General features: G+C 47.2%; 1 protein-coding gene across 2 annotated transcripts in view; it reads right to left on the bottom strand.

Annotated features, from left to right (window-relative positions):
* Positions 1 to 24,351, bottom strand: part of LOC135817291 (probable ATP-dependent DNA helicase HFM1) — a 61,632-nt gene that overhangs the window by 19,838 nt on the left and 17,443 nt on the right. For both annotated transcript variants that reach the window (XR_010553526.1, XM_065330450.1), the window contains exons 15-27: positions 24,195 to 24,296; positions 23,901 to 23,926; positions 22,123 to 22,242; positions 21,477 to 21,524; positions 21,191 to 21,237; positions 15,842 to 15,975; positions 14,616 to 14,663; positions 13,991 to 14,071; positions 10,536 to 10,782; positions 9,976 to 10,039; positions 8,833 to 8,866; positions 8,410 to 8,491; positions 4,889 to 4,935 (exon numbers count right to left, since the gene is read on the bottom strand). Coding sequence is in view for 1 of the 2 variants with exons in the window: in XM_065330450.1 (XP_065186522.1) it covers positions 4,889 to 4,935; positions 8,410 to 8,491; positions 8,833 to 8,866; positions 9,976 to 10,039; positions 10,536 to 10,782; positions 13,991 to 14,071; positions 14,616 to 14,663; positions 15,842 to 15,975; positions 21,191 to 21,237; positions 21,477 to 21,524; positions 22,123 to 22,242; positions 23,901 to 23,926; positions 24,195 to 24,296 (1,080 nt within the window). In the remaining variant the exon portion in view is untranslated. The remainder of the gene's footprint in view (positions 1 to 4,888; positions 4,936 to 8,409; positions 8,492 to 8,832; positions 8,867 to 9,975; positions 10,040 to 10,535; positions 10,783 to 13,990; positions 14,072 to 14,615; positions 14,664 to 15,841; positions 15,976 to 21,190; positions 21,238 to 21,476; positions 21,525 to 22,122; positions 22,243 to 23,900; positions 23,927 to 24,194; positions 24,297 to 24,351) is intronic.

Genomic DNA, 24,351 nt, shown 5'->3' with positions numbered 1-24,351 from the left:
ATCCTTCATGCCCGTTGTGTCCAAAAATGGGAATGATCCCACTTTGGAAAGTGTCTTGAATCATGTCCTACTTTCACAGTATTCTCAGGATTCAAATAATTGGTGTGTCATTTTTTAACAAATTTGTAAAATGGCATCACAAACTGGGATATTCGGTCATCAATGTTCTGAAGTTGATAGATATCACTTCAAGGATTGCTAGTGGATGAAAATTAATCTGTCAACAGAGGAGTGAACTGCATTGTATGCTGCGAAAGCCGTGTTTTGTATTTGTAACTAGTGGCTGTGTTATACGGTGGAATTGGATAGATAGCATAGCATCGCAGCGATGTTTTCGTTCTCACAGAGTGCATTCCGTGACCTACTGTTCTTCATTACTGTCTCTAGTGATGGCAAGACGGCCTGACGTCGTCCAAAGGCCCTGCGGAAGCAATTCACTGCCCTCCTCGTCCATTCAGGGGCTCATTTTACACATTTTACACAAAATGGCAAAGCACCCACCACTAGTTATACCAACGTGGCAGGGAGAATTAAATTATATGCACCAAATTTTCTGGTCAATGTTGATCTACGATAAACTGGCTCCCATTTGCCACCACCCATGTTTCGATACAGCCATCCGGAGCAGAGAAACAGCCAGAAGAAAAGCAAATTTTACACATTTGTTAAAAAATGCCAAATGTTAAAAAAAGCCAAATCACCTCGTACTGTATCAATATGTAAATGATGGCCTTCACACCATATCAATACCGTATTATACGCATTGAGGTGCAAGCCTTTTCTTGCAGAAAATGGCACTAGGCTAGCATGTTCTTCTGCGGGGAAACATGTGAGTAGTGATGGACCGTGGTGATACTTTTTATACGGAGGTCATTCTGTGCATGTTGCTGTAGCAGAATTTCATGACTGTCATAAAATTGTCTTGCCTTTCAGATATTTCAGATTTCCCCACCCTGGATCAGATTTACTTGAGAAATGTAACCAGGTGCGTGTCGCAGATGTTTTTGTTGATTCTGTGTTTATAATCATGGGTTATCGTAATAAGGTCATCCAGACTCATCCTGCATCATATTGCACTGAAATCGTAATTCTGTTGATGTCGATACAACTTTTGGAAGTAGTTCAATGACTTCAAACTGTTAGTCCACGATTTTCTAAAACAACACAGCAAAGGAGGAACAATAAACATGTATTAAAATGTAAACAAATACATTGCTGAGTCCGACACCTCGTTCCAACAACTACACTGATCCTGAGGATAAAAGGGGCAAGGCTATGCTTGGAGGTACTGAGAGATAAACAAGGCACTCCATAAATGATAAAATCTTACACATCTTTTGGTGAGTATGAATGATATCCAGTCGAACCTCTTTAGGACGAACACCAAGGGAACGATGGTATTTATTCTGTGAGTTTATCTTAACCTATTTTACATATATAACCAGTGAATACAATTATTTCTCCAATAGACATACGAATAGATTTCTTCTATAGCGAAAGATTCTAAGCCACACCAACTCATTGACTAGTCTCGTATGAAACAAATGAGTCACTAGAGAGGTTCTGCAAAACGAAAACGCGTACAAACTTTCGTTCTACGTTATGAAGTGCGAAACTTCGCACGAACTTTCGCAACTTTGGACGCGAAACTTGCAGGGAACACGAAATGAACTGTCGTAGGAAATTTCGTGAGATCGGGTCATGGCGTACGTGCACTTGGCCCGCGCAAACTACGAAAATGTGCAGAACGCAAAGTTCGTGCAAAAATTTGTACACACTTTCGCAAGGACTGTCGCGAAACCTCGTTCGAATTTTCGTTTTGCAGAACCTCTCTACTGAACGTTTCTTTAGCAACATGACGGCAACTGAAACAGCAATAGAGAAAGTACGATACATGTACAGCACATTCTTGCAGGTACTACAAACAGATTGCAGATCGTAATTCTTGCTTTGGCGGCACGAAAATTTATTTGGGGCAGTGCAATCTCGGCGGTACTCACAAATCAAACAGCCCAGACTCTAGTAAACAAATCCAATCCCACAGGTACGAGATCTTCACGAGACGAGACTGCACCCATGGGCTTGTTTCGTATGAAGCAAACAAGTTTACTGAACCTCTCCACAATGGAGATTTTCCCTGATACCGTATGCGAATTTATTTTGCAAACTCAATGGGTCCTTGAACCTTTCCCTCCAGATTGGGAACTGCCAACGATGGTATGCCACTGACCAGTGCCTAACTTGTAACGTACCAATGTACAATGAATATGAGTATTTCGACAACACATCTAACATGAGCCTTACCGTCAAGAAGGTGAACTCGCGTTCTTCGCACACTGTAGACAAGGGCAAAGAGATAAAAATGGATCTAAATCCGAATAAAATCAGCACACGTTTCCGTAAATGAAAGGGTGAGCATAAGGAAATGAATCGAAGGAAACAGGTCAACTCAGAGATCGATCACCTGTCATCGAGTATTCCGTAAAAGGAGACCTCGGCAGCGGAAAAGCAAAATTTAGAAAAGAGATCCTGTCAGCTTTTCCATTATTTATTGCATTCCGCCCAAAATCAGCACACTTTTCGTAAATGAAAGAGTGAACACAAGCAAATGAATCAAAGGGAACTGGTCAACGAACCTGTCATTGAGTAATATTCCGCGAAAGGAGGTCTCAGCAGCGCCGAAACGAAATAAGCCAGGCCAGGAGACGAAATATCCGAAACAGCTCATACAAGAAGCAGTTCCAAAGAAGGAAGTTCCTCGCGCATGCACGTCCGAACACGGACTGCACTGCATGCATGCAACACAATGTCTGCCGGCTGCCGTGCACGTGCACAGCACGCGGCTACCACCCGTTGGTAGATCTAATACCGGTACACCAAGAGTCCATAATGGACTCTTGGTATACCTATACCGAGCACCTTACGTAGAGACTTACGTAGTCTAAGTGAAATACCGAGCACCTTACGTAGAAACTTACGTAGCATAGCGATGTCGTTTTTCTTGCCATGTGAACACAATAATAGAAAAGCTGACAGGATCGCTTTTCTAAACTAACAAAGAGAGCCAGGCACGAAGGCTGCTGAAGGGCGTACGTATGCAAAGCGAGCTGCTGGGAGAGTTTGCGCATGCGCACAACGGCGCATCCGTGAGCTGGCGCGAACACGCGCGTGATAGACATCAGCATACAGTGAAAACATTACGTCACCGCGTTAACATACTTTAGCTACGCAAAACTTGCATTATTGCTAGCATTACTCTGAGAATTCGTCAAATTTGTCATGATGCTCTGATTGCTTTGATTCATTGATACCATTTCCGACAGCAGTCTGTCGAGTTTGTCGTCATCCATTATAGTTGCTGTAGTTCCTGCCGCCATTGCCGTGGCTGCAGGTTGCGGATCCTTTTTTTGACATTCCATTTGTAAGAATTTTAGTGACACCAAATTAATGTTAGTTACACGTATAAATTCATCCATTAGTTCGATCCATTCCGTTTGATTTTCCTTGAATTCCTGGTCGTCAGACCCTTTTATTTCGTACCTGTTAATTAAATCAGTATACTTTTCCAGCGATATTTCGAGTGCCTCGAGATGCGAGTCCAATTGGAAATTGTGTTGACATAGCTCTCTGACTGCTGCTGGATCCGATTCAATGTCCGTTGAGATTGCTGAGAGGAAACTACCCGTTGTCGTTTCCATATCTTTGATTGTCTTGTGGTGACGAGCAGCCTTTTGGCGCTTGCCCCTCACCGCCGCTTGGTTTTCCATGGTTCGTCGGTCGTTCAAATTCCTGTACTAGGAGAGTCGCCGCTCGACTCTCCCGGGTTTCGGTACCAAAATGTCGCGAACCATGTACATACCCTTTACATAAACCACTCGAAGCAGACCATATTTTCCTTAGTGCCCAATTTTCTTGTGAATCAAGACTGAACTGAATATTTACAAGGGGAGAGCGATAATATAGGTGAGTCGGAGTGCATGCCTGTAGCAGTAGTGTGCCGTGAAAGTGTCTTGCGTACAGCGTCAGCAGAAATATACAAGCGATGAATATACAAACGCATCGAAATTAGCTCCCAAGGAGTAGCGAAGAATCAAAGAGAAGCAAGAAGAGCACCAAGTTGTGGAACTAAAACAGCTCCACGTGCATGTAGCTGAAAGGGTGACACATAAAGATACGCACGGTGCAACGAGTCCAACTGTGAGCATGAAAATGGATAGTGAAGGCCATCAAAGATGCCGATAGTCGTACACACAGTCCGTGTTGGATGTCGGTGCGTGTGCAAGCCAAGGTGCATGGGTTCAAACTGAATCAAAGGGTGCCCGGAACGGAAACATTAGAAATGCAACGAAGTGCAAGGTGAGAGAAAGGGTGCCCAGAATTGAACCTTAGATATACAAACGAGTGCAAGATGAGAAAAAGGGTGTCACAAAGGGATGCGAGTGATTGAACGTACAAATCATGCACTGAACAAGGATACATGTATACGTAGCTGTGAATTCTTGGTTATATACATGCATTGTGCTCGTGACTACGAATAAATCCGATCGCATTCGCGACAAGCAGCATGCCAGGACAGGGTAAGAAACCGTACTCGTCAGTTGCCAGTGAAACTAGTGCACTATCCAGAGATGTTGAGTGTTGCGTCGAGACTGAAACATGCGGGCGGAGGGCGTTTCTACCAATCCATCTTGGTGGCAGAGTAGGGTTTTGATCCATCGACCTCCGTGTGATGGTACAACATGCTTCCTCTGTGTTACCCCAAAATTCAAACTTCCAATTGACCAAGGCGCAATTTTGGGTCACATGACTCACCCTAAATCAATCTCACCATACACCACACAAATGTGAGCTCTGCAACTAATGCAGTGCACGTATTTTATGGTCTTACCTATCTTGTCTAGCTGTCGTGCGAGCAACTTGGAGTTATCCCATAGCCTGTTGCAGAGCCGATAACAACAAACACAGGGGAATCAACTAGAGTAGTCCAGTTTAGTGGAGTGTCTACTGTATACTCGGGGGTTACCCCGGATAAGAGCCGCACTTTTCACACGAAAACTTGGGCCAGAATCACCCCTGCAGGCCCCTTTCCGATCACTGATCACTACATGCAAAAACCTTGAATGTGATATTTGCCTCCGAGAGAGGGGTGGGTGCTTACCATACCCCATTGCGTCTCTGGTACGACTGGTGAGCAATTTGTCTGCACGCTGCAGCAGGGAGCCCAACACCAGACCATGTGTCAACGGGCAACGGCTTTAACCAACGAGTCATGCCCGGATGCAAGGAAAATTGAATGATTTTTTTGAGTTACTACGGATCACCTAGCTGGTCACATGACACCACAAGCTGATGCAGTATTGCTTTTGTCATTCACAAGGGTACAGAGCATAAGTGTGCATGCTTTGCTAAGAAATGACATTGATTTGTGACTGGTTATTGCCGTGTTCCGGCAGGCGATTGCTAGCAAGGGTAAATATGGGTTACATGCATTCACTAGGCATTCATGCACAAGACAGTGTGCTGAATTCTGCCATAGACTAAATAGATGATATGCCAAATAAGCGCTCGAAAAGTTGAGAGGGCATGCGATTGATGCGCCCAGGCTTAGCTTGTCAAGTGCACGGGATGTGCAAAGTACACGGATTTTAGGCTTGTTGCGCGCTTACGCGATCAGGTGCTGCACGTGCATGAATGGAATGCATGCAGTTCCACCGTTACTAGTTTTAGCACTTCCTTCGGCGTTGAAACTAAAGCTGTAAATCTGGATAGAAGAAACAGTTTTGCTTGCTTTTAATATAGCGGCTGGAGTGATTTTTCGCTGTCTTGTTTTCGGATACCGACCAACCACGACCATTGCTGTGTTCCAGGATGTACTGGTGACCGGCGTTACTCCCCAGCCGCAGCAAATGGTATTCGTCTTTTCCATAAATTTCCATCATCCTGAACTGTGAAGGAAATGGACTGTTGCTATTCGACGGGAGGAAAGGGAAGGAGAGTAAAAGAAAGTGACACTACAGTGGTGTGATCTGACCTTTTCTTGCCAGAAGATTATGTAGATCTACAAGGGGAGAAAATCGCCAGAGCAAGACTGGTAAAACAGTTTGTATCTGGAGTTTTCAATCTGGTCCGCCAAGACAACAGCGGCTGATGCTAACCGGCGTCGCTCTACCTCGTGTCGTGAGCTACTGCACGGGAGCAGCCTGAAGACATACGACTCATACCTAGTACTATCCTAGGCATACTGTCCCTACGCTGGAGGAAGCATTCGACAGTATTCAATGCAATCTGGGTGACTGCAAGAATAAAGTAGCAAAATTGAGCGAAATGACTAACAGTCGCATGTTTGGAGTTCTGCGGGTATCCCGATTCAAAGACAAGGCATCATATCAGTAACCTTGGACAACACAGTCATGCGACGTATCAAGCGGAGTCTCAAGATAACATTTGGCTACCCAGCAGCCACCATTTGTCACCGCCACAAAATATTCCCGTCGCCATCCATTAAAACTTTATAGTAATTATTGTTTGCCATGCCATAGCGCCTCAGCCCCCTCTTTGCAGAGTTTACTTTGTTTTTAGGTCAAAATATTCACCCTACGCTGGCTACGGAAGCCTTGACCAGGCCTGCTGAGGGGATAGTACACCCTCGCTTTAGCCCTACCTAATGCTTCTTCACGACATGGCTTCTCTTTGCAAAACATACCGGTACCTGGTCTCTGATAGCAGTGATAGCTGGAGTTTTCTTCCATCGGGGGGCTGCTAGGCAGCCTCCTTCGTCATGCCGCAGAGGCTGCGTAGAAGGCTGTTATGTTATAACAACCTTCTACGTAACCTCTTTGCAATACGCCATTTCCCACTTACCTCGAGCACCCTGTAAAAAGGCGCATTGTCTGCAGGGATGGCCCTAGTAAAATGATAAATACAACAAAAATAGAACAACTCTATTTGTGCTGGCCCTGACGAATAGCGGAAGCACATGACAAACTGGTTGCCTGGAGCAATGACGGAAGAAACGCTGATGTGATCTCACTCGGGTGAGGGATGAGGTAAAACCGCGAAGCAGTCAGGGTCTTGCTTCTCAGCCTATGCCATATGCCGCTGCCAATCTGCTGTTGGGTATGGCGCTCTATTGCTATTACCTCTGTTAGAAGCACCTTCTCTGTGATGTGGGATAGGGAAGGCGGGATTTCCCAGTACAAAGGCAAATCAATGTTGCCAGTGTCAGTATGCCCAGGTGGTTGATAAGGGTTTTCGCAACTACGTTCCTTGGCCCTTGTGCCCCATTGCTGTTGTTGCTAGGTTGCATATGCCAGGTATTGACCTTTCATCTCACAATAGTTGATGGTCAGCAGCAATGCAACAATGTGGTGGAAGGAGCATGCAATGCTGCAGTGCAACTGCAATATGCAGACATCACTTCGAGTACATGCTTTTCTTTTAGCACTGTAGCACACACTTAGCTCTCCTTCTTCTTTTGAGATGCCCAACACTTAGCCTTGACAAAGTATCTCTGCGGTCCAGAATTCTTTGGCTCTGGGAAGCAACACTCAACACTGTAAACGAATGGCGAGAAGAAGGACTCATCCCCGAATGGTTTCTGTGTCCGGCGTTAGGTACCTTTATCGATTCTGAAGATGCTGGAGTACAGCACTAGCAGAAACACCACTTAGCAAATCCTCCGAGCGATGGCTCCAGGCCTCGGTGGGAAATTCTGCGTCTGTTTGTTGAGCAGCATCTATGATTTGATGGATTCAGCGGAGAAGCAGCTTCTTCTGTTCCCGATGCAGATGGTGTCAAGGTATTCGCTGCTGTAGCGACCAGTGAAGGAGGAACGGATTTTCATCGCCCTTTCGCTGCTCGGAGCCGACTGCCATCATTGTCCCCCGTCCTAAGCTCTGGGGCGTTGGGAATAAAATAAAATCTTTCGGTCCTACCTCTGCAACAAATCATCTCGCTTTCCATCTACCGGTATCTCTCCCTCACGTACATGTACGTCTTCAGCTGAGCAAAAGTCCATCTAGCAATCGTTTCGCCGACAGGTGGGTTCGCAAAACGAGAAGCTATGGCTGGTGTACTATTTCTTGCTGCCATATTTGGATATCAAAATGAAAAATTGAAAGCAAACTATGCACAAAGGTGTCAGAGTTCCTTTTCTTCATCCGAAAATTTTCTCCGACAGAATGCTAAAATGCAATAACAGTGGAATTGCATGCATTCCATTCATGCACGTGCAGCACCTGATCGCGTAATTCGCGCAACAAGCCTAAAATCCGTGTACTTTGCACATCCCGTGCACTTGACAAGCTAAGCCTGGGCGCATCAATCGCATGCCCTCTCAACTTTTCGAGCGCTTATTTGGCATATCATCTATTCCCATGAGTCCAATTCTTCGTAAACGCCATACTTTACCTGGCCTTGAAGCACTTGGCAAGTAAGAGAGCACTGGATAGCGATGAGAAGCTTCCACTGATCATTAGACAATCAGCAAGACCTAGAAAAGCAAGAATGCGGAGTTGGCATCAAGTGTTCCTTAAAACATCAATAGTGAGGAAGTTGGTTGTTCCAACGAGGTCTAAGTTCGTATCAATAGTGAGGAGAGCAGAACTAGGAAACGCAACTGCCAGCAAATCCACACCAAAAGCCGGTTTAATATACAATTGGATCACATGCAGACGATATTAATTTTGATGGTGCAGATGGTGCGCGTGCATGCAAGTCATCCGTGACAAGCTCACCAATGACGTTGCAATTGGCAACACGGGTAAGATACACATACAAGTAGTCATCAATGCAGTGAAAACTCAGTACAGATGGCATCTGTGTAAGCCTTACACTTCGTGATGCGAACTCCATTTCTGAATATTTTCTGATTAGCACGAGAGCACAGAAAGAGAGAAAGAAGGTGACACGAAACCGACATCAAAATACATCCACATTTCTTGGTACATGCAGTTTTAGTATGATGATTTAGTGCATAATGTGAAGTGCAGTGTGACTTGAGATTGGGTTTGCCCACCCGCCCATACTGTTAGTGCATTCTGGCGATAACTTGCCGCAAACTGCTGTTTATTTTTTTTTTTTACAAAGACCACTTTAAAAATGCCAAACATGAGCTGCAGCTAGGGAAGCACGCACAACTTGAATTGTGGCAGTGGTAGTGAGGTTTAGGAAGCTCCGCCGACCTGGGGTCTCGACTTCATGGCCACCTAAATGCACCAAGGGTGAGTGGGTAGGTGGGTAGGGAGGGAGGGAGAGAGACTTTGAAAGCATTCCTGCTGCAACGCCCTCACCTAACCCACTCGCCTCCACCTTCTTGTACCACTATTCTCTCTTGCTATAAGAGCTGAATTACAGTTAGTCTTTCTTACTTTGAAGTACTACTAGGATCACTACTACTGTTGTAGTACGTTATTTTGTGTACGTCGTGTGTACGCGGTTTTGGTGCATGCGCGTGTTGCTGTGGTGTGAATAGGAGTCTTTGCGTTGAGTTCGTCATATCTAGTTGTGTTTCCGTAGTTGCAATAAGCAGTCTTTCTAATGTGGTTATCTTGTCGTCCATGGTATAAGTGTGGAGATGACACGGGGCTGGGAGCAGGTGAAGAAAGTAGAGTTACAACACTACTGACTCAACACCAAAACCACAGAACACAATCCAGGAGGCGGGTAAACTTCAAGTCTGCAGGCCGGGCCCCTACCTTATCTTGTTCTCCCATGGTTACAACCAACACACTGCTGTACTGTGCCTTGAGTCATGTCGGTACATGCAACATACTCGTGTGGAGCGGTGCTCATTTTAACTCTGACTAGCGCACCATTTACTGCATCTCTGGTGTGCCAATACCTTGCCACTGTGACCAGCCACCAGTCACTGAATGCCAGATGTATGTACCAGGCAAATAGCAAGAGAAGTTTTAAAAGCATTACCGTGATCTCGCCAAATTGCTACATGTGCCAATTTTGTCCAGTGCTTCCTACCTGGGCATCCTGGCCGAGGGACATCTCCAGAATTGGTATGCATCCCAGGGTGGCTTGGATGAGACTGGGCAGGACAATACGTGCGTCAGAATTATTAGAGTGGCTGACAAGACATGGGGGTGACCTGAAAAGAGGGATTCTTGTGGAGGCAGCATTCAGATGGGGTATTGCATTTTGTATTGTAAACTGTTATTGAATTTCCCAGTAGTAAGTACAAACTGATTGCACATCCAGCTACAGTTGTGATAGTTGAAGTCTGCACCAAGGCTCATATTTGCCGGCCCGGACTTGCACAGCTGTCGATGCCTTGGAATGGGAACAAATGCTTGTGGACATGCACATTTACACTACATCGTAAGGGGAAGAAGATGGGGAAAGTACGATTTTGTAGTAATCAAGATGCCATTGTGTGTTCCAATCTTACTTGAGATCCTGAGAACACTGTAATGGGAAAACTGAAGATCAGAAGAGTAGAAGCTCTGACATTTGGGGACACGCTTACTTAGTTCTGCTGTGCAAATTTTGAGTGACGGTCCAAATACTAGAGCAAAGAGACTCACCAGTTGATTTTCATGTCCGTTGCTTTGATCTTCCCCGGCAGCGGGAAGCGTATCGTTTCCCGGTGTTTGTCACTGTTCATAGTGTTGAGGACTCGTTTCTCCGTGACTCTCAGCACAAGGTCATCAAACTCCTTGCAACTGCTGACGATGGCCAGGAGCTCTTTCAAGCCATCAACACTGTCCATATTGACGAAGCGCTTCATTGTGTCGAATGTGACATAGTATCGAGCCATGATGCGACCAGTATCTGCACAAAACAGACACACCAGAAGACAGCCGGACCAGAATGGAGAAGACAAGCAGAGTCAAAACGTCTTTGGCTCAGCATCATGTATTGCTTGTGTGACATGGTCCCACTCCCTTTCAGTGGCTTCGACAAACGTCTCCTGCAAAATGTTGGTTTGCGTTGCGCAAACCGTAGTTAACCTACACGTCACAGAGCCGCATCTACTACATGGAGACGTTGTCTGTAGACACGCCAAAACCGGCACAATCTCATACGAGCTCCGCTGTAGTCGTACGCCCTGCTGGGCTCCCGCGCGGGGGCACAACCGCGATGCACGTATGGCATGCCGTATAAGCCACCTATCTGCCTTGGGTGCAAGCTCACCCAAGGTCACCCTTGCAAGGCAGGAGCAAGTAAAGACACTTCAGCCAGTTGCTTGTTGTGCCTGCCCGCCTCAGTAATTGCTTATTCTTCTAAGCATCCGTACTGTAGCAGTAATAGAATCCGTCATGGCTTTCTCACCGGCACAGCGGAAGACAATCCAGCAGATCGTGGCAGCCAGCGTGGCAGCAGGCCTCAGCGGCGGGGCGCCAGAGAACACCACGGATCAAATCGAGGAAACTGACAGTACGTGTGCTGATGACTTTATGCACCATACGCACATGGGTTACCCCTCTTGCATTTCTCACGTCTCGCTAGAGACAGTCAATCGTATCAGGTGGATTGAGTACATCGATCTGGCAATGCTGCTTCCGCCACAATCATTTTCTTCCGGGGAGCCAGCCCCTAAGAGGTTCAAAACCGATGTCAAAGGGGCACTCTCGGGAACAACTGCACCGAAAGGAAAAATAGAGAACCTTGCCACTTGGACCGAGGCATGGTCCATTTTTAGCTTGATCGCCATCCATGATCATTTCCGCTGCACTGTTGCACTGATGCAGCACAAAATCTGTATGGTGCAGGCAGCCAGGAAATACCGCTTCTCGGCAGTCGTTGACTACGACATCAGGCGCGCCAGGCGTTGTCAAAGGACCCAGGCCGATCCCTGGCCGAGCTCAATGTTGAGCTTTTTGCGACACGTTTTGCGTGACAGGCCCTCCCCACTTGCTACACTTGCAAGAAGGTGGGGCATTTGTCCGGGTCGTGTACCTCTGCTTTTCTTGGCAAACGAGCAAAAGAGCTCAGCACTGGTACAAAATCCTCCGAAATCTACTCCCCAGGAGACATACTGATGCTATGGGCTGCTCTAGCGACAGCCTTCCACGGACTACTGTGTGTCAGTGAGTACACATCGTGCTGTATACGTAGATGTGATAAGGCGCATGCGCGCCTGGCTCGTGGCTGTTTTGCATGCTTGCTGTGCTGGACTAGACGTCCGAGAATGTGAGCTCTCTTTCCTTGTCCTTCAGTTCTTTCATTATTAGTATAACCATATGAACCTGTGTAATGCTGTGTGTGGGCCCTTAGGGCCAGACATAACACATCGCCATCACCCCACGGTCCTGGCGGCCTCAAGACTCTGAGGCGCGAACACCTCCGACTAGCCCAGCAGGCCTCTCTGCAGCTCCAGAGGACGAAGACATCTCAACTAACAACAGCCAGGGAGGTAGCGCTGCACCGTTATGCCGACCCCGCAATATGCCCCGTCCGAGCCCTGCAGGCTTACGTTCAGTCCAGCACATGGAGTAATGACAAGTGACCCCTCTTCAAGTTTCGGGACGGTCGCCGGCTCACGCCAAATGACATCAATGCTATCCTTCACAAAGTGCTAGATCCAAGCATCAGCAGCCATTCCCTACGCGCCAGGGGAGCCACACACATGGCGGATCGAGGCGTCCCAGAGTATGCCCTGATGGCGGCAGGCCGCTGGTCCAGCGGGGCATGCAGCACGTACATCCGCAGGCCCGCAGGCATGCCACAGCACTACTCGAGCCCGGGTGTCGCAAGCCTCTCAGTACCTTTATTGGAGGAACGGGTGCTGCCGATGGGCGCCGCATGGTGCACGCATATCGGCACTATTGAACTATTCATGTGTACTAAGATTTAGTGTTCCGCTGCCATAGCAACCAATAGTACACGCAGCCGTTCCGACGGCGCACGAGCCCACGGGTTGCTTCCGCTGTCTTTGCCTCTCTGATACGTGATATGTGTACATCATAATTATTATGACCTCGTACTGAGTTACGCCATACTTGATTACCGATCACATGCTCATCATTATGCATGTTTGAATTAACGCTTGCGACACCCCACGGGCTCGTTTCTCTTGTGTGGCATGAGGGTTAACTGCTATAAAATAACCCCTGCGCATTAATATTCGCAACTTTCGCGAGAAGTGTTGTCCATGCCTCTTTTGGAACACGTGCTCTGTGTGCGCTGGGTCCGCGCGGGCGGTGTGCAGACCGCGCAGACTGCACAGGTTGTGGCGCAGCGCGTGTACGCATTCTTGTTTTCTGTTCCTTGCTTCTTCCTGAGACTCTCCTAGGAGTAAGACTAAAGTAATCAGTCCTCTGAGTGTGGTGCACGTGGGACGTACATGTGATCGTGAGAGTAATCGGAAGAGCCTATCGTCAGGGGGATAAGATTATGAGAACCCCTCCCCCCCCCCCTCCCCCCGACGACAATCGGCGCCCAACATGGGGCTCGAACACACGACCCTGAGATTAAGAGTCTCATGCTCTACCGACTAATATCCCCCTGACGATAGGCTCTTCCGATTACTCTCACGATCACATGTACGTCCCACGTGCACCACACTCAGAGGACTGATTACTTTAGTCTTACTCCTAGGAGAGTCTCAGGAAGAAGCAAGGAACAGAAAAACAAGAATGCATACAATGCACGCATGCGCGCTACGCCGCAACCTGTGCAGTCCGCGCGCGGTCCGCACACCGCCCGCACGGACCCAGCGCACACAGAGCACATGTTCCAAAAGAGGCACGGACAACAGAAGAGCGTAACGTGAATATTCATCAGCATGAAATCAAACTTCAATGGGTGTATGTAAACTATGCATGTGGTCACATTGCTGAGCAAACATTTTGCCATCGTAAACTCGCTGGTTCTGAGAAAAGGTCGCATGTCTGTGTATGATGGTCTTACCGGTAGGACCGGGTCTATGCAAGCTATCATCAAGTGTGTGGATTTGATGGAAATAAGGAGACGGCATCCGGTCATTTGAAAAGAAAAAGGAAATCGTCTTGACAACAACAGCATGTAGTTCACTGACCTGTTGGGTTTAGAGTCAAGTCATCAGTGAGACACACCAATCCTGCATCGTCCAGCACCTTCAAACTCTCCACACACAGGTCTGGAGTGTATTGAAAGCACAAATAGTCGTGGAGTCAATCACAACCTTCTGGTTATGATCCAAGGCGACATGGCTGGAAACCTAACACCGCCTAATACATATCACTTTTCTAGAAATGCAAAGTATGATCTTGCGACCTAGCAACTTGGGCGGTGGTGGTGAAAATTCTCATTTTCTCAAGGCAGAATATTTCCTGACGACAAACACTCGCTGACCATGAAACGAGAACACAATTCAACTTGTGTTGGTGAACTTGACTGGTGTAAAATTACTCCAGAATATATCGGGTTCTCTAAGGATTCGCAAGCTCCATTGCAGCCATAACGCTATACACATTACTCCACTCAGTCCAAACAAGAACACATACCGGTAGTCTTTTTGCTGAAAAGTCTCTCCAGATTCATCAATGGCCATCCACAGTTACTAAACATACTCTATTATGCCTTTCCATGCCCATGCCGTTCAAATACATACACTTTTCCGGGGCAAGAGGAAGAATAAACAGCGTCTGACTCCATCCTTAGTATTCCTTACTCTGACTTACCGAGCAGCTTCTTCTCCACCATATCCAGTTCCATGTTTTTAGGAATACCTGTCCAGAAAAGGTGCAGCAGAGAGGAGAAAGCCTGAAAAATGAAGTTGTGAATCGCTTTTGATATTTCCCGATAAGTTCTTCTCCTGAGATTAGTCAGGATATGGCTTCTAATGTGCAGCTGTTTGTCCAGAGCTGTGCGACATGTGCTCAGTTGGCCTCCACGAATCTGGTGCACAGTGCCCCACTGCAGTCCATGGCTGCTGGTTTTCCTTTTGAGTTTGGTGCCTTGGATGTTGTTGTTCTACTACAACTGATGCCGATTGCAAAAAGGTGTGTCCTGTGATTGTAGATTACTTTACTCGCTGGGCTGATGCCCTTGTCATCTATCACTGCTGAGGCTGTTCCAATGGCATTAAATTTAATAAATGTTCATGGTTGGATGTCCTCTTAAAATTTACTGGCCGCTACGGATCCCGTTCTTGCTCCTTCTCTGGTTCCTCGTCGGTCTGACCATGGCTGCACTGCTCCTGCTCGACCAGCTGGCTATGTCCTGGACTGATCTTACTATTGATTGTTGTTGGGGGGGGGGGGGGGGGTCCGTCTTTCGTTCGTTCCTATGCGCTTGAACTTTGCTATACAAACACACAACTGTTTTTTTATAGTATTTCAGATTCCGGCTCTTTACATGTAAGGAATTATTCGGAATGTCCATCGGCTACAGAAAGCAAACACGCCAGCTGTTCTTTCTTCTTCTCATACAACTCATAAAAGCTACATGTACAAGACATTTAATAACGATAGAAATTTTTACGATACTTCTCCAGACGTTTCGTTGTTCTGAACAACATCTTCTTTATCCACTGACGATGTTGTTCAGAACAACGAAACGTCTGGAGAAGTATCGTAAAAATTTCTATCGTTATTAAATGTTATCAAATATACCACTCTTTGGTCTAGAAAGAATACTTTTTGATATTACAATGAGAGTGAATAATCAACGGCTTGTCCACCAACTCTTTGTACAAGACAGTCTTCTGAGAGTGCTTACGGGAAATACATCAGCAAGAGCAGCTAGCACGTGCATGTGTGCACAGGGTTGACTGAGAAGGGAACATAAAACATAAAAATAAGAAAACTTACCCCCCCCCCCCTTTTAGGCCTTGGAACATACTGGAGCTGCATGCAACCATTGCAGAGCTACAGGCACTATAAAATTCCTGCTGTTGGACACCTACCGTAATGGGTGGGATTTTTCTGTATCCGGATGTACAGGAACGTCGACTTGATCCACTGCAGTGCAATGTTGATGTCGGTGATTGTGGCCAGGACGACTTCAGCATTGATGTGTTCCACCATGCTGTGATGGAGACTGCCAGATGAGGAAGACAATAGCCAAGGAATTCACCATCAGCATTGTTGTGTCCCTCAGTCAAGTCATATTATTATGACTTCTCACGAGCATGCGCACTAGAGATGCATGCTCGTGTGAAGTTGGTTTTGGGATGTTCGGAGGCAGTCTTCTCTTGCTGCAGCTGAGTCTGGTTGAAGATAATTACATTCCGAGTTCAGAGCAGTTCAGAGTGAGCCAGTTACGTGTGTGTATAAACTGCATGATTAGAGCATTGTATGGTCTAGGCAGGGACCATACAAATGGCGACGAATACTTACTTGCCCTACGCCGCCACCATCGAGCCTTTCGACGGGGGTGATTTCAAAGACTATCGCGAACGCGTTGAATTTTTCTTCTGTGCCAATAGTATTGGTGTCGTGGCGTCCAATGCCTCTTCTGGTGAAAAGAGAGCAGCGGAGAAGAGAATGACAGCGCATCTAATTTCCCTGCTCTCTAAGACGGTCTACTCAACCTTGAAATCCCTGATCCTACCTGACGAGATCGCGTCAAAGAAGTATGACGAGCTTTGTGCTGTACTGGAGAAATACTACAAAAAGAACACTACCCCAACCACCGCCGCTTTTCAGTTTCGCCAAGTCTCCCAAGCTCCGGGTGAAACTACAGTCGATTTTGCTAATAAACTCAAGCGTGCTGCTGTCGATTGTCAATTTGGCTCCCATCGTGACCGAGCCCTCACGGACCAGTTTATTTCGGGCATGGCAAGCTCGACGATACGACGGAAATTGTTACTCTCCAAGGAGTCCGATATTGACACGTTTGAGAAAGTCATCGACCTGGCTAGCAAGGAGGAACTGGCCATTTCCTACTCAAAACAATTCACTGCATCCTCTGCTGCTTCTGCGCCGATCGGGTCTTCCACGGACATTCCCGTACACATGACGAAGGAACGTCGATCCACCAAGCAGCCGATGGCGTCCGGAAAGCGTTGTTTTCGCTGCGGGTCGGATATGCACCTGGCAAACAAGTGTCGACATAAGGACGCCGAGTGCCGGTACTGCCACAAACGGGGGCATCTGGAGAAGGTTTGTCGTACTAAACTGCAGAGAGACAAGCGTGACTGTCACCATGTCATGGGTGAGGATCTTTCTACCTCCGACTCTGACTGTGAAGACGCAGGTGAGAGCGTTCCAATGTATACTGTACGTGATACTACAGGCAGCGTACCCCCGTTTGCTGTGGATGTTGTAATCAATGAGGTACCCATCCCTATTCGCATGGAAGTTGATACTGGCAGTGGTGTGTCCATACTAAATAAACGGGATTTCGAGAAGCTGGGTGGGGTTCTGTCTACCTTACCTAAATCCACCGTACTGTTGAGGGGTTTCTCTGATAAGCCTATTACCTGCCTGGGCGAGCTTGAAATGAATGTCACCTTGAATGGTACGACAGCGCCCGTTAAGCTCAGAGTTGTAGATGTCTCGGGACCATCCCTTTTGGGAAGGGACATGCTACAACTGTTTCAATTGCCATGGAATGAAATCTTCTCTGTCAAAACTAGAATTGATGAAACCGTGGCACAAATTCAACTGCGTGAGGAAATTATGGCCCAATTTCCAGATCTGTTTGATTCTACCTCAATGGGCAAACTAAACACAATGAAGGTCAACCTGCGTGTTGACGACGCACACCCGGTTTTCCTCAAGCCTCGCAAAGTCCCATTTGCAATTACTGAGAAATACGATGAGGCTCTTGATCAACTCGAGCGCGATGGCATTCTCGAGAAAGTTGAATATTCACAATGGGCAACGCCAACTGTTCCGGTCAAAAAGCCGGATGGCTCGATTCGCATTTGTGCGGATTACTCGCGCACTCTGAATGCACATTCACCGCTGGAAAGCTATCCGCTACCTACAATCGCTGAGATCCGCGCTAAATTGTCAGGCGGTACGAAATTCACCAAAATCGATCTCAAGCAGGCGTATCACCAGCTCGAGCTCGATGAATCATGCCGAAAGTACACCACTATCAATACTCACCGTGGTTTGTTTGAATATGTGCGCTTACCGTTCGGTGTACACTCGGCTGTTGCCATTTTTCAGCGCACCATGGAGACTGTGCTGGCTGGCATCGATGGATGCATTGTATACATCGATGACATTGTGGTTACGGGCAAAACACCTGACGAGCATCGAGCGAACCTTGTGAAAGTTCTCCAGCGCCTGCAAGAAGTCGGCATGAAACTAAAACTCGAGAAGTTTGAAGTCATGCTTGACAGCATCTCCTACTTGGGGCACACATTCTCAGCGGAGGGTGTATCGCCATCAGCCGAGCGCACTACAGCCATGAAAGACGCAAAACCTCCAACTACTGTGAGTGAACTGCAATCGTTCATCGGTTCTGCGAACTACATCAGAGCATTCATTCCGAATTTTGCCACCATCATGGCACCGTTGTACGCCTTACTCAAAAAAGATGCTGTGTGGAAGTGGGAGTCTAGTGAGAGCAACGCGTTTGACGCAATCAGATGTGCACTCTGCGCCACTGAAACGTTGGCTTTCTACTCCACTACGAAGGACATCAAGGTCCAAGTTGACGCCTCAGGCGTAGGTCTAGGAGCGGTGCTATTGCAAGAAGAGCGACCTGGTCATTTCCGTCCCATTGCATATGCCTCGCGTGTTTTGACCAAGGCGGAAAAGAACTACTCTAACATCGAGCGAGAGGCGCTTGCCGTGGTGTTCGGAGCTACTACTTTCCGCCAGTACCTTCTCGGTCGCAAGTTCATTTTCGAAACAGACCACCAGCCGCTTGTTAAACTGCTTGGGTGTACAGACGGCGTTCCGTACTTGGTGTCACCGAGACTCAAGAAATGGAAGTTGGCCCTAGCGGCATACGACTACTCTATCAAGCACATCCCAGGGCGCCAAAACCCATTCGCTGATTTCATGTCGCGCCAACCTGGTCCTGGCGCTCCCTGCTCCGACGAGGTAGCTGATGAACAGGTACTATTCATTGAAAGCGAAGTCATTGATGCGGACACAGTTGCTACCGAAACGCAACGGGATCCTATACTGAAGACAGTTTGGCACCATGTACTGAATGGGTGGCCGGAAACCATTGATCAAACTCTACAGCCGTACTTTGCGAAGCGCTGGGAGTTGTCTGTGTCTGACAATATCCTTCTTTGGAACGATCGTGTCATTGTTCCAGAATCATTACGTGAGTTCTTGCTGAACGATCTTCACTATGAACACACAGGTGTAGTTCGTATGAAACGCTTGGCACGTCGCTACATGTGGTGGCCTCGTATCGACAGAGATTTGGAGCAGGTTTGCGCTCAGTGTCCGGAATGCCAAGCTGAAGCACGCCTGCCAGCGAAGGAGTTTGGTAGCTGGTCATGGCCGACGGGACCTTGGCAACGTTTACATATTGATTACGCCGGTCCTTTCATGGGCAAGATGTTTCTTGTCATTGTTGATTCATATTCTCGATTTCTGGATATTGTTCCTATGGACCGTGCAACGTCCGCTACTACTATCGCTGCTTTACGCCGTGTCTTCGCCTTGTTTGGCCTACCACATCACATCGTATCGGACAACGGCTCACAATTCACGAGTGAAGAATTTCAATCATTCCTACACAAGAATGGCATTCGACACACTTGTTCCGCTCCTGGACATCCGGCAACCAACGGGTTAGCAGAACGCTATGTTGGGGTTTTCAAGTCAAAATTGAAAGCCATGGGTACGCAGGGTGACCTACACGCTACGCTACAACGCTTCCTCCTGTCACATCGTACAACCCCTTCAGCAAACAACAAGTCACCAGCTGAGATGCTTATGATGCGTCAACCACGTACCCGTTTTGACACGCTAAAACAGACCGCCAAACCGTCTGTTGACTCTTACGAACGCAACATGAACAAGACCCCAGAATTCCAACCAGGCGACGCTGTGTTCACTCTAAATTTTGGCTCTTATGGTTCAAAGTGGGTCCCAGGTCGCATCGTGTCAGTCATCAGTCCAGTCAACTACCAAGTTCAAGTTCAGGATGCTTTGTGGAAGCGTCATCGCAACCAGTTGAGAGCACGTTCAGTTCCTTTGTCTGAGTTTGTGAGGGAGGATGTGGCTGAAGCTCCCCCTAAATCGACGCATCAGGCTCCATCGTCATCCGCTGATACTGGTCCCAGTGTTTCTTCTACCGGTACAGTTTCAAGTTCAAGTCCTACTACCGCTGAGAAACAACCGTCAAGTCAGTCAACAGTCAGCCCTACACCAACAACCACGACAATACCTACGGATAGTGAGTCTGAGTCTAGAATGCCAACACCATCGACACCTGGTCAGAACACTAGTACGACCCGGTCCGGCCGCCAGGTTGTCATACCTGAACGGTACCGCACTCAAGCCAAGTAGTGGTTTCCAGTTACTGCAGTGGTCATGAACTGTATTATAATGTGTATACAAACCTTGTTTCTGTAAATAGTTCAAATAATTATAGGTATTAGCCGTCATAAATACATGAATAGTTACTATGTCAGCCATGGGTATCGGTTATAATTCTATAGCGAATGATGACATAATTGGTTGCAGATCAGACACTCGCATAGTAGCCATCCATACGTATTTGAACCACTCTTATTACTGTTTTCCATGTTCGTCTTTTTCTAGTGGTGGGGGAATTGTTGTGTCCCTCAGTCAAGTCATATTATTATGACTTCTCACGAGCATGCGCACTAGAGATGCATGCTCGTGTGAAGTTGGTTTTGGGATGTTCGGAGGCAGTCTTCTCTTGCTGCAGCTGAGTCTGGTTGAAGATAATTACATTCCGAGTTCAGAGCAGTTCAGAGTGAGCCAGTTACGTGTGTGTATAAACTGCATGATTAGAGCATTGTATGGTCTAGGCAGGGACCATACAAGCATCATGCTTATTACTTAGGGGGGGGGGGGGGGGGGGGCAGATAATGCGCAAGGCAAAAACCCATATCACTCTAATTTACAATACCATCATCCATCCCGTTTCTAGGTTTGCTAGCTCATTTTCATTACCATGGACGGCGCAGTGCCTACATCTCTAACTGTTTTGTGTGACATTGTCTGCTTTCCAGCTTGACTATTGAGTCCCAGGAGTGTTGTCTCATTCATAAGCATACTTGTAGACAATGGTTTTATGACAGAAATACTAAAGTGCACAAGCGAGGACTTAAAAATGTCAGCACCATAGCATCACAACGTACCTGCTTTCGATCATCTGCGTACCGCTCACAAGTGTTTCATACTTTTTCTAGATGAACACAGCCCACGCCAAGCCAGCAATCGCCACATTTACGACCGACACGGAGACAAAGGCAATCTGACCCACATTCAATGCAACATCCGTGTAGCAACCTATAATGGCAATAACAACAGTCAGTGCCAAGTTTCCAACCCGGAGTCGGCCCAGAAAGAAAATCCCGACTCGAGCATCAATGCAGCACAAGACGGAAGTCAGAGCAGAAGCTGCTGTTCGGCAATGTCACCTACCCTGGTTTCATGTCGCGTCATGATGACAGCAGTGGCAGATGTATCAAACTGAAATGAAGAAAGAATGGCACATTGCATGCAGAAACCAACCATGTGTTAGGAGGATGAAGTGACACTCCATGCAAACAACGTGAAGCGATACGAAATGACAAAGTGCACAAGCGACATGAAACGACACATACCTATACGAAGGAAGAAGGTAGAAGATGAATCACCGATATAGTGTGTTATTCTGTTGGCTATAACACTCTGTCAAACTTATGATTATCAAAAAAGTTTAGTTTGCGTTCCCTGACTAGATTTCTTCAGCATTTTCTGGAGCCTCACAAGACGCCCAAATTCGCTCATTTTAACGTAAATTTTCAAAATTTCTCCCGGAGAGATCCCGGCACCCCCCCCCCCCCCTCTAAGTTTGGCCAGACCATGCCAAAACTCTTTCCTCCGGGCCTGGTAACGTACCTCCAAGGAACATCATTATAGCCAAGGAACTCCTATCCGAGGTAAAATGACTGGAAAAGGATATCTGGGTCTTCAAAGAAAGTACTTTATATGCTATACAAAGTGGACAGTATGTTATCTCCAGAGTGTTTTGTACTGACGTCCCACTGTACTAAAATTCTGACATGTAACGTTATACTCTCCATACCTGAGGTCGACCAGCACGGCCAATCATTTGCACCACCTGCACTTCGGAGTACTCGCGAAATCCACCGCAGACATACTGCTGCGTTGACTTGACCACTACCAAGTGAGCCGGAAGATTCACCTGCAGACAAGGATAAAGATTTCTCACCAGGACATCCACTGGCAGATACTTCTGCTACAAGAATACAGTAGCAGAGCCTGTCCTAGCTGGCTGCCTCAGGATCAAAGGAAGTCTGTATCACAGAATCTTCCAAGTTACTGGGAAATATGCTACAACTGTAATGGGTATGACATGCCATTCTTGTCAGTAGGCCTCTCTGGCCCCAGATTGAAGTGTTGTCCGTGACCTCTGCGAGATCGATCCTCTTTTTGGCGCATGTGCTGTGTGCGTTGGGTCCGCGCGGGCGGCGTGCGAACCGCGCGCGGACTGCGCAGGTTGCGCCGCAGAGCACATGCGCCCTTTATTTATGTGTACGCATATTCTTCCCAAGGGCCTTCTTCTTGAGACTCTCCGCAAGACAACTAACCTGCCCTATGGCACAGGCATGCACAGTAAAAAATCAAGATGTGACTACATATATCTGTTGTACATGCGGCTGCGTTTGCACCTCTTCGCTGTACATGCGGCTGCGGGTGTAGCTCTTTGTCGTACATGCTGCTGAGTTTGTGTCTCTTTGTTGTACATGCTGCTGAACCCTGGTACAGTCGTCCCTCTCTAATCCGGCACCTTTTGCTACGGCGTTTTCTGCTGGATTAACGAGGGTGCTGGATTAAGAAATCCTGCCCTCTGACCCGGCCCTACCCAATTGCATGCATGTATCATATGTACGTCAAAACGCAGGGTTTTTCCGTGTCGACCCAAGTATTTGGTGCACGGCTTTATATTCTCAATTGTTCTCCGGGAATATACACAGTGATAAAGTGATCAAGTAAAACAGAGAACACGTTCACATGTACTCTTGCACACACACGCACACACACACACACCTGAAAATTGGCAGGACACTACTCCTTGCTAAAATAAGAAAGTATGGTTGACTGCCGTTGTCTCCTGGACAACATTGACCAGACTGGCCTAGCCTGGCCTGGCAAGGAGTGCACCTGTACGGTACGCGATTTACGACAGCCGGATTATGAAATCAAACTACGTGCAGTTTGAGCGATTCGTTTCAAAAAGTCACTGCCGGAGGCGGAATTCAAGTGCCGGATTAAGATGTAGGAATTGAACGAAAAAAAATCGGTTTTGTCAGAAAGTGCGCCGGTTGGCAAGGGTTCCGGATAAACAAGTGCCGGATTAGAGAGGGACGACTGTACACGCTGCTGCGCTGTCTTTGACTCCTGTGTACATGCGGCTGCACCGTCTTCTGTCCCCGTTGTATACACACTTTCTCGTCTTGTCCCCGTTGTACGCCTTCAAAATAGATTCCGTTGTCTCGTCTTATCTCGGTGTCAGTTGTCTGATGGGAGTGAGGAGAACAGTTCGTCCCAATGACATATCTGCCTGCAGGGTGCCTGGTTACAGGGGTGCCTGGTTAAAGGGGTACCCAGATGAGGAAGGTCCAGATAAAAGAGGTTCCAGTGTCCTCTCTGTTTGTCTGTCTGTATCTCTCTTTCTACCTCTGCCTCTTCCTCCCTCTCTCTTTCTGTCTCTGTCCCTGCCTCTGTCTCTCTGCGCCTCTTTCAGTCTCTTACTCGCTCCATCTGGAGATCACTGACAAGAATTTTGCTTCATAAAGTAAAGGCATATTACATTCTCAGGAACAAAGGACAGCATCTTACCCCCATAGCCAAGGTGCTTGTTGCAACTGCAGAGACAAGATGACAAACACAATCGAACAACCAAGGACTCAAATTAAATGTTGCATGTGTATATTACATGTCATCTTGTTTCGCATAGTGATGGACTGAGGCTACATGTAGCTGACAGCCTACTGTGACAAAGAACAAACTCAACACCCCTGCACAACGCAGAGCTAGGAGAAGAACCAGAAAGCAAAGCTCCAACATTAATATCGAGGCAAGTAAAGCCAAGATTGCACGTAAGCAATGGCCATCTGATAGCAGTTGTCTTACTCAAGACTGGAAGATCTCCACTGGCAAACAACGATTCAATTGCCGTTCTATCTGTGTGATCCAGGCCAGCATGATGGAAAGCAACGCCGCATGTTACAGCATCTGCCAAACACACGCACACAACAGAGGACAAGCAAAACATGAAACACACCGTTGA

The sequence above is a fragment of the Sycon ciliatum genome, chromosome 5 (genome assembly GCF_964019385.1).
Source record: "Sycon ciliatum chromosome 5, ocSycCili1.1, whole genome shotgun sequence".
NCBI lineage: Eukaryota > Metazoa > Porifera > Calcarea > Leucosolenida > Sycettidae > Sycon > Sycon ciliatum.
This window is presented reverse-complemented; position numbering and strand designations above follow the sequence as displayed.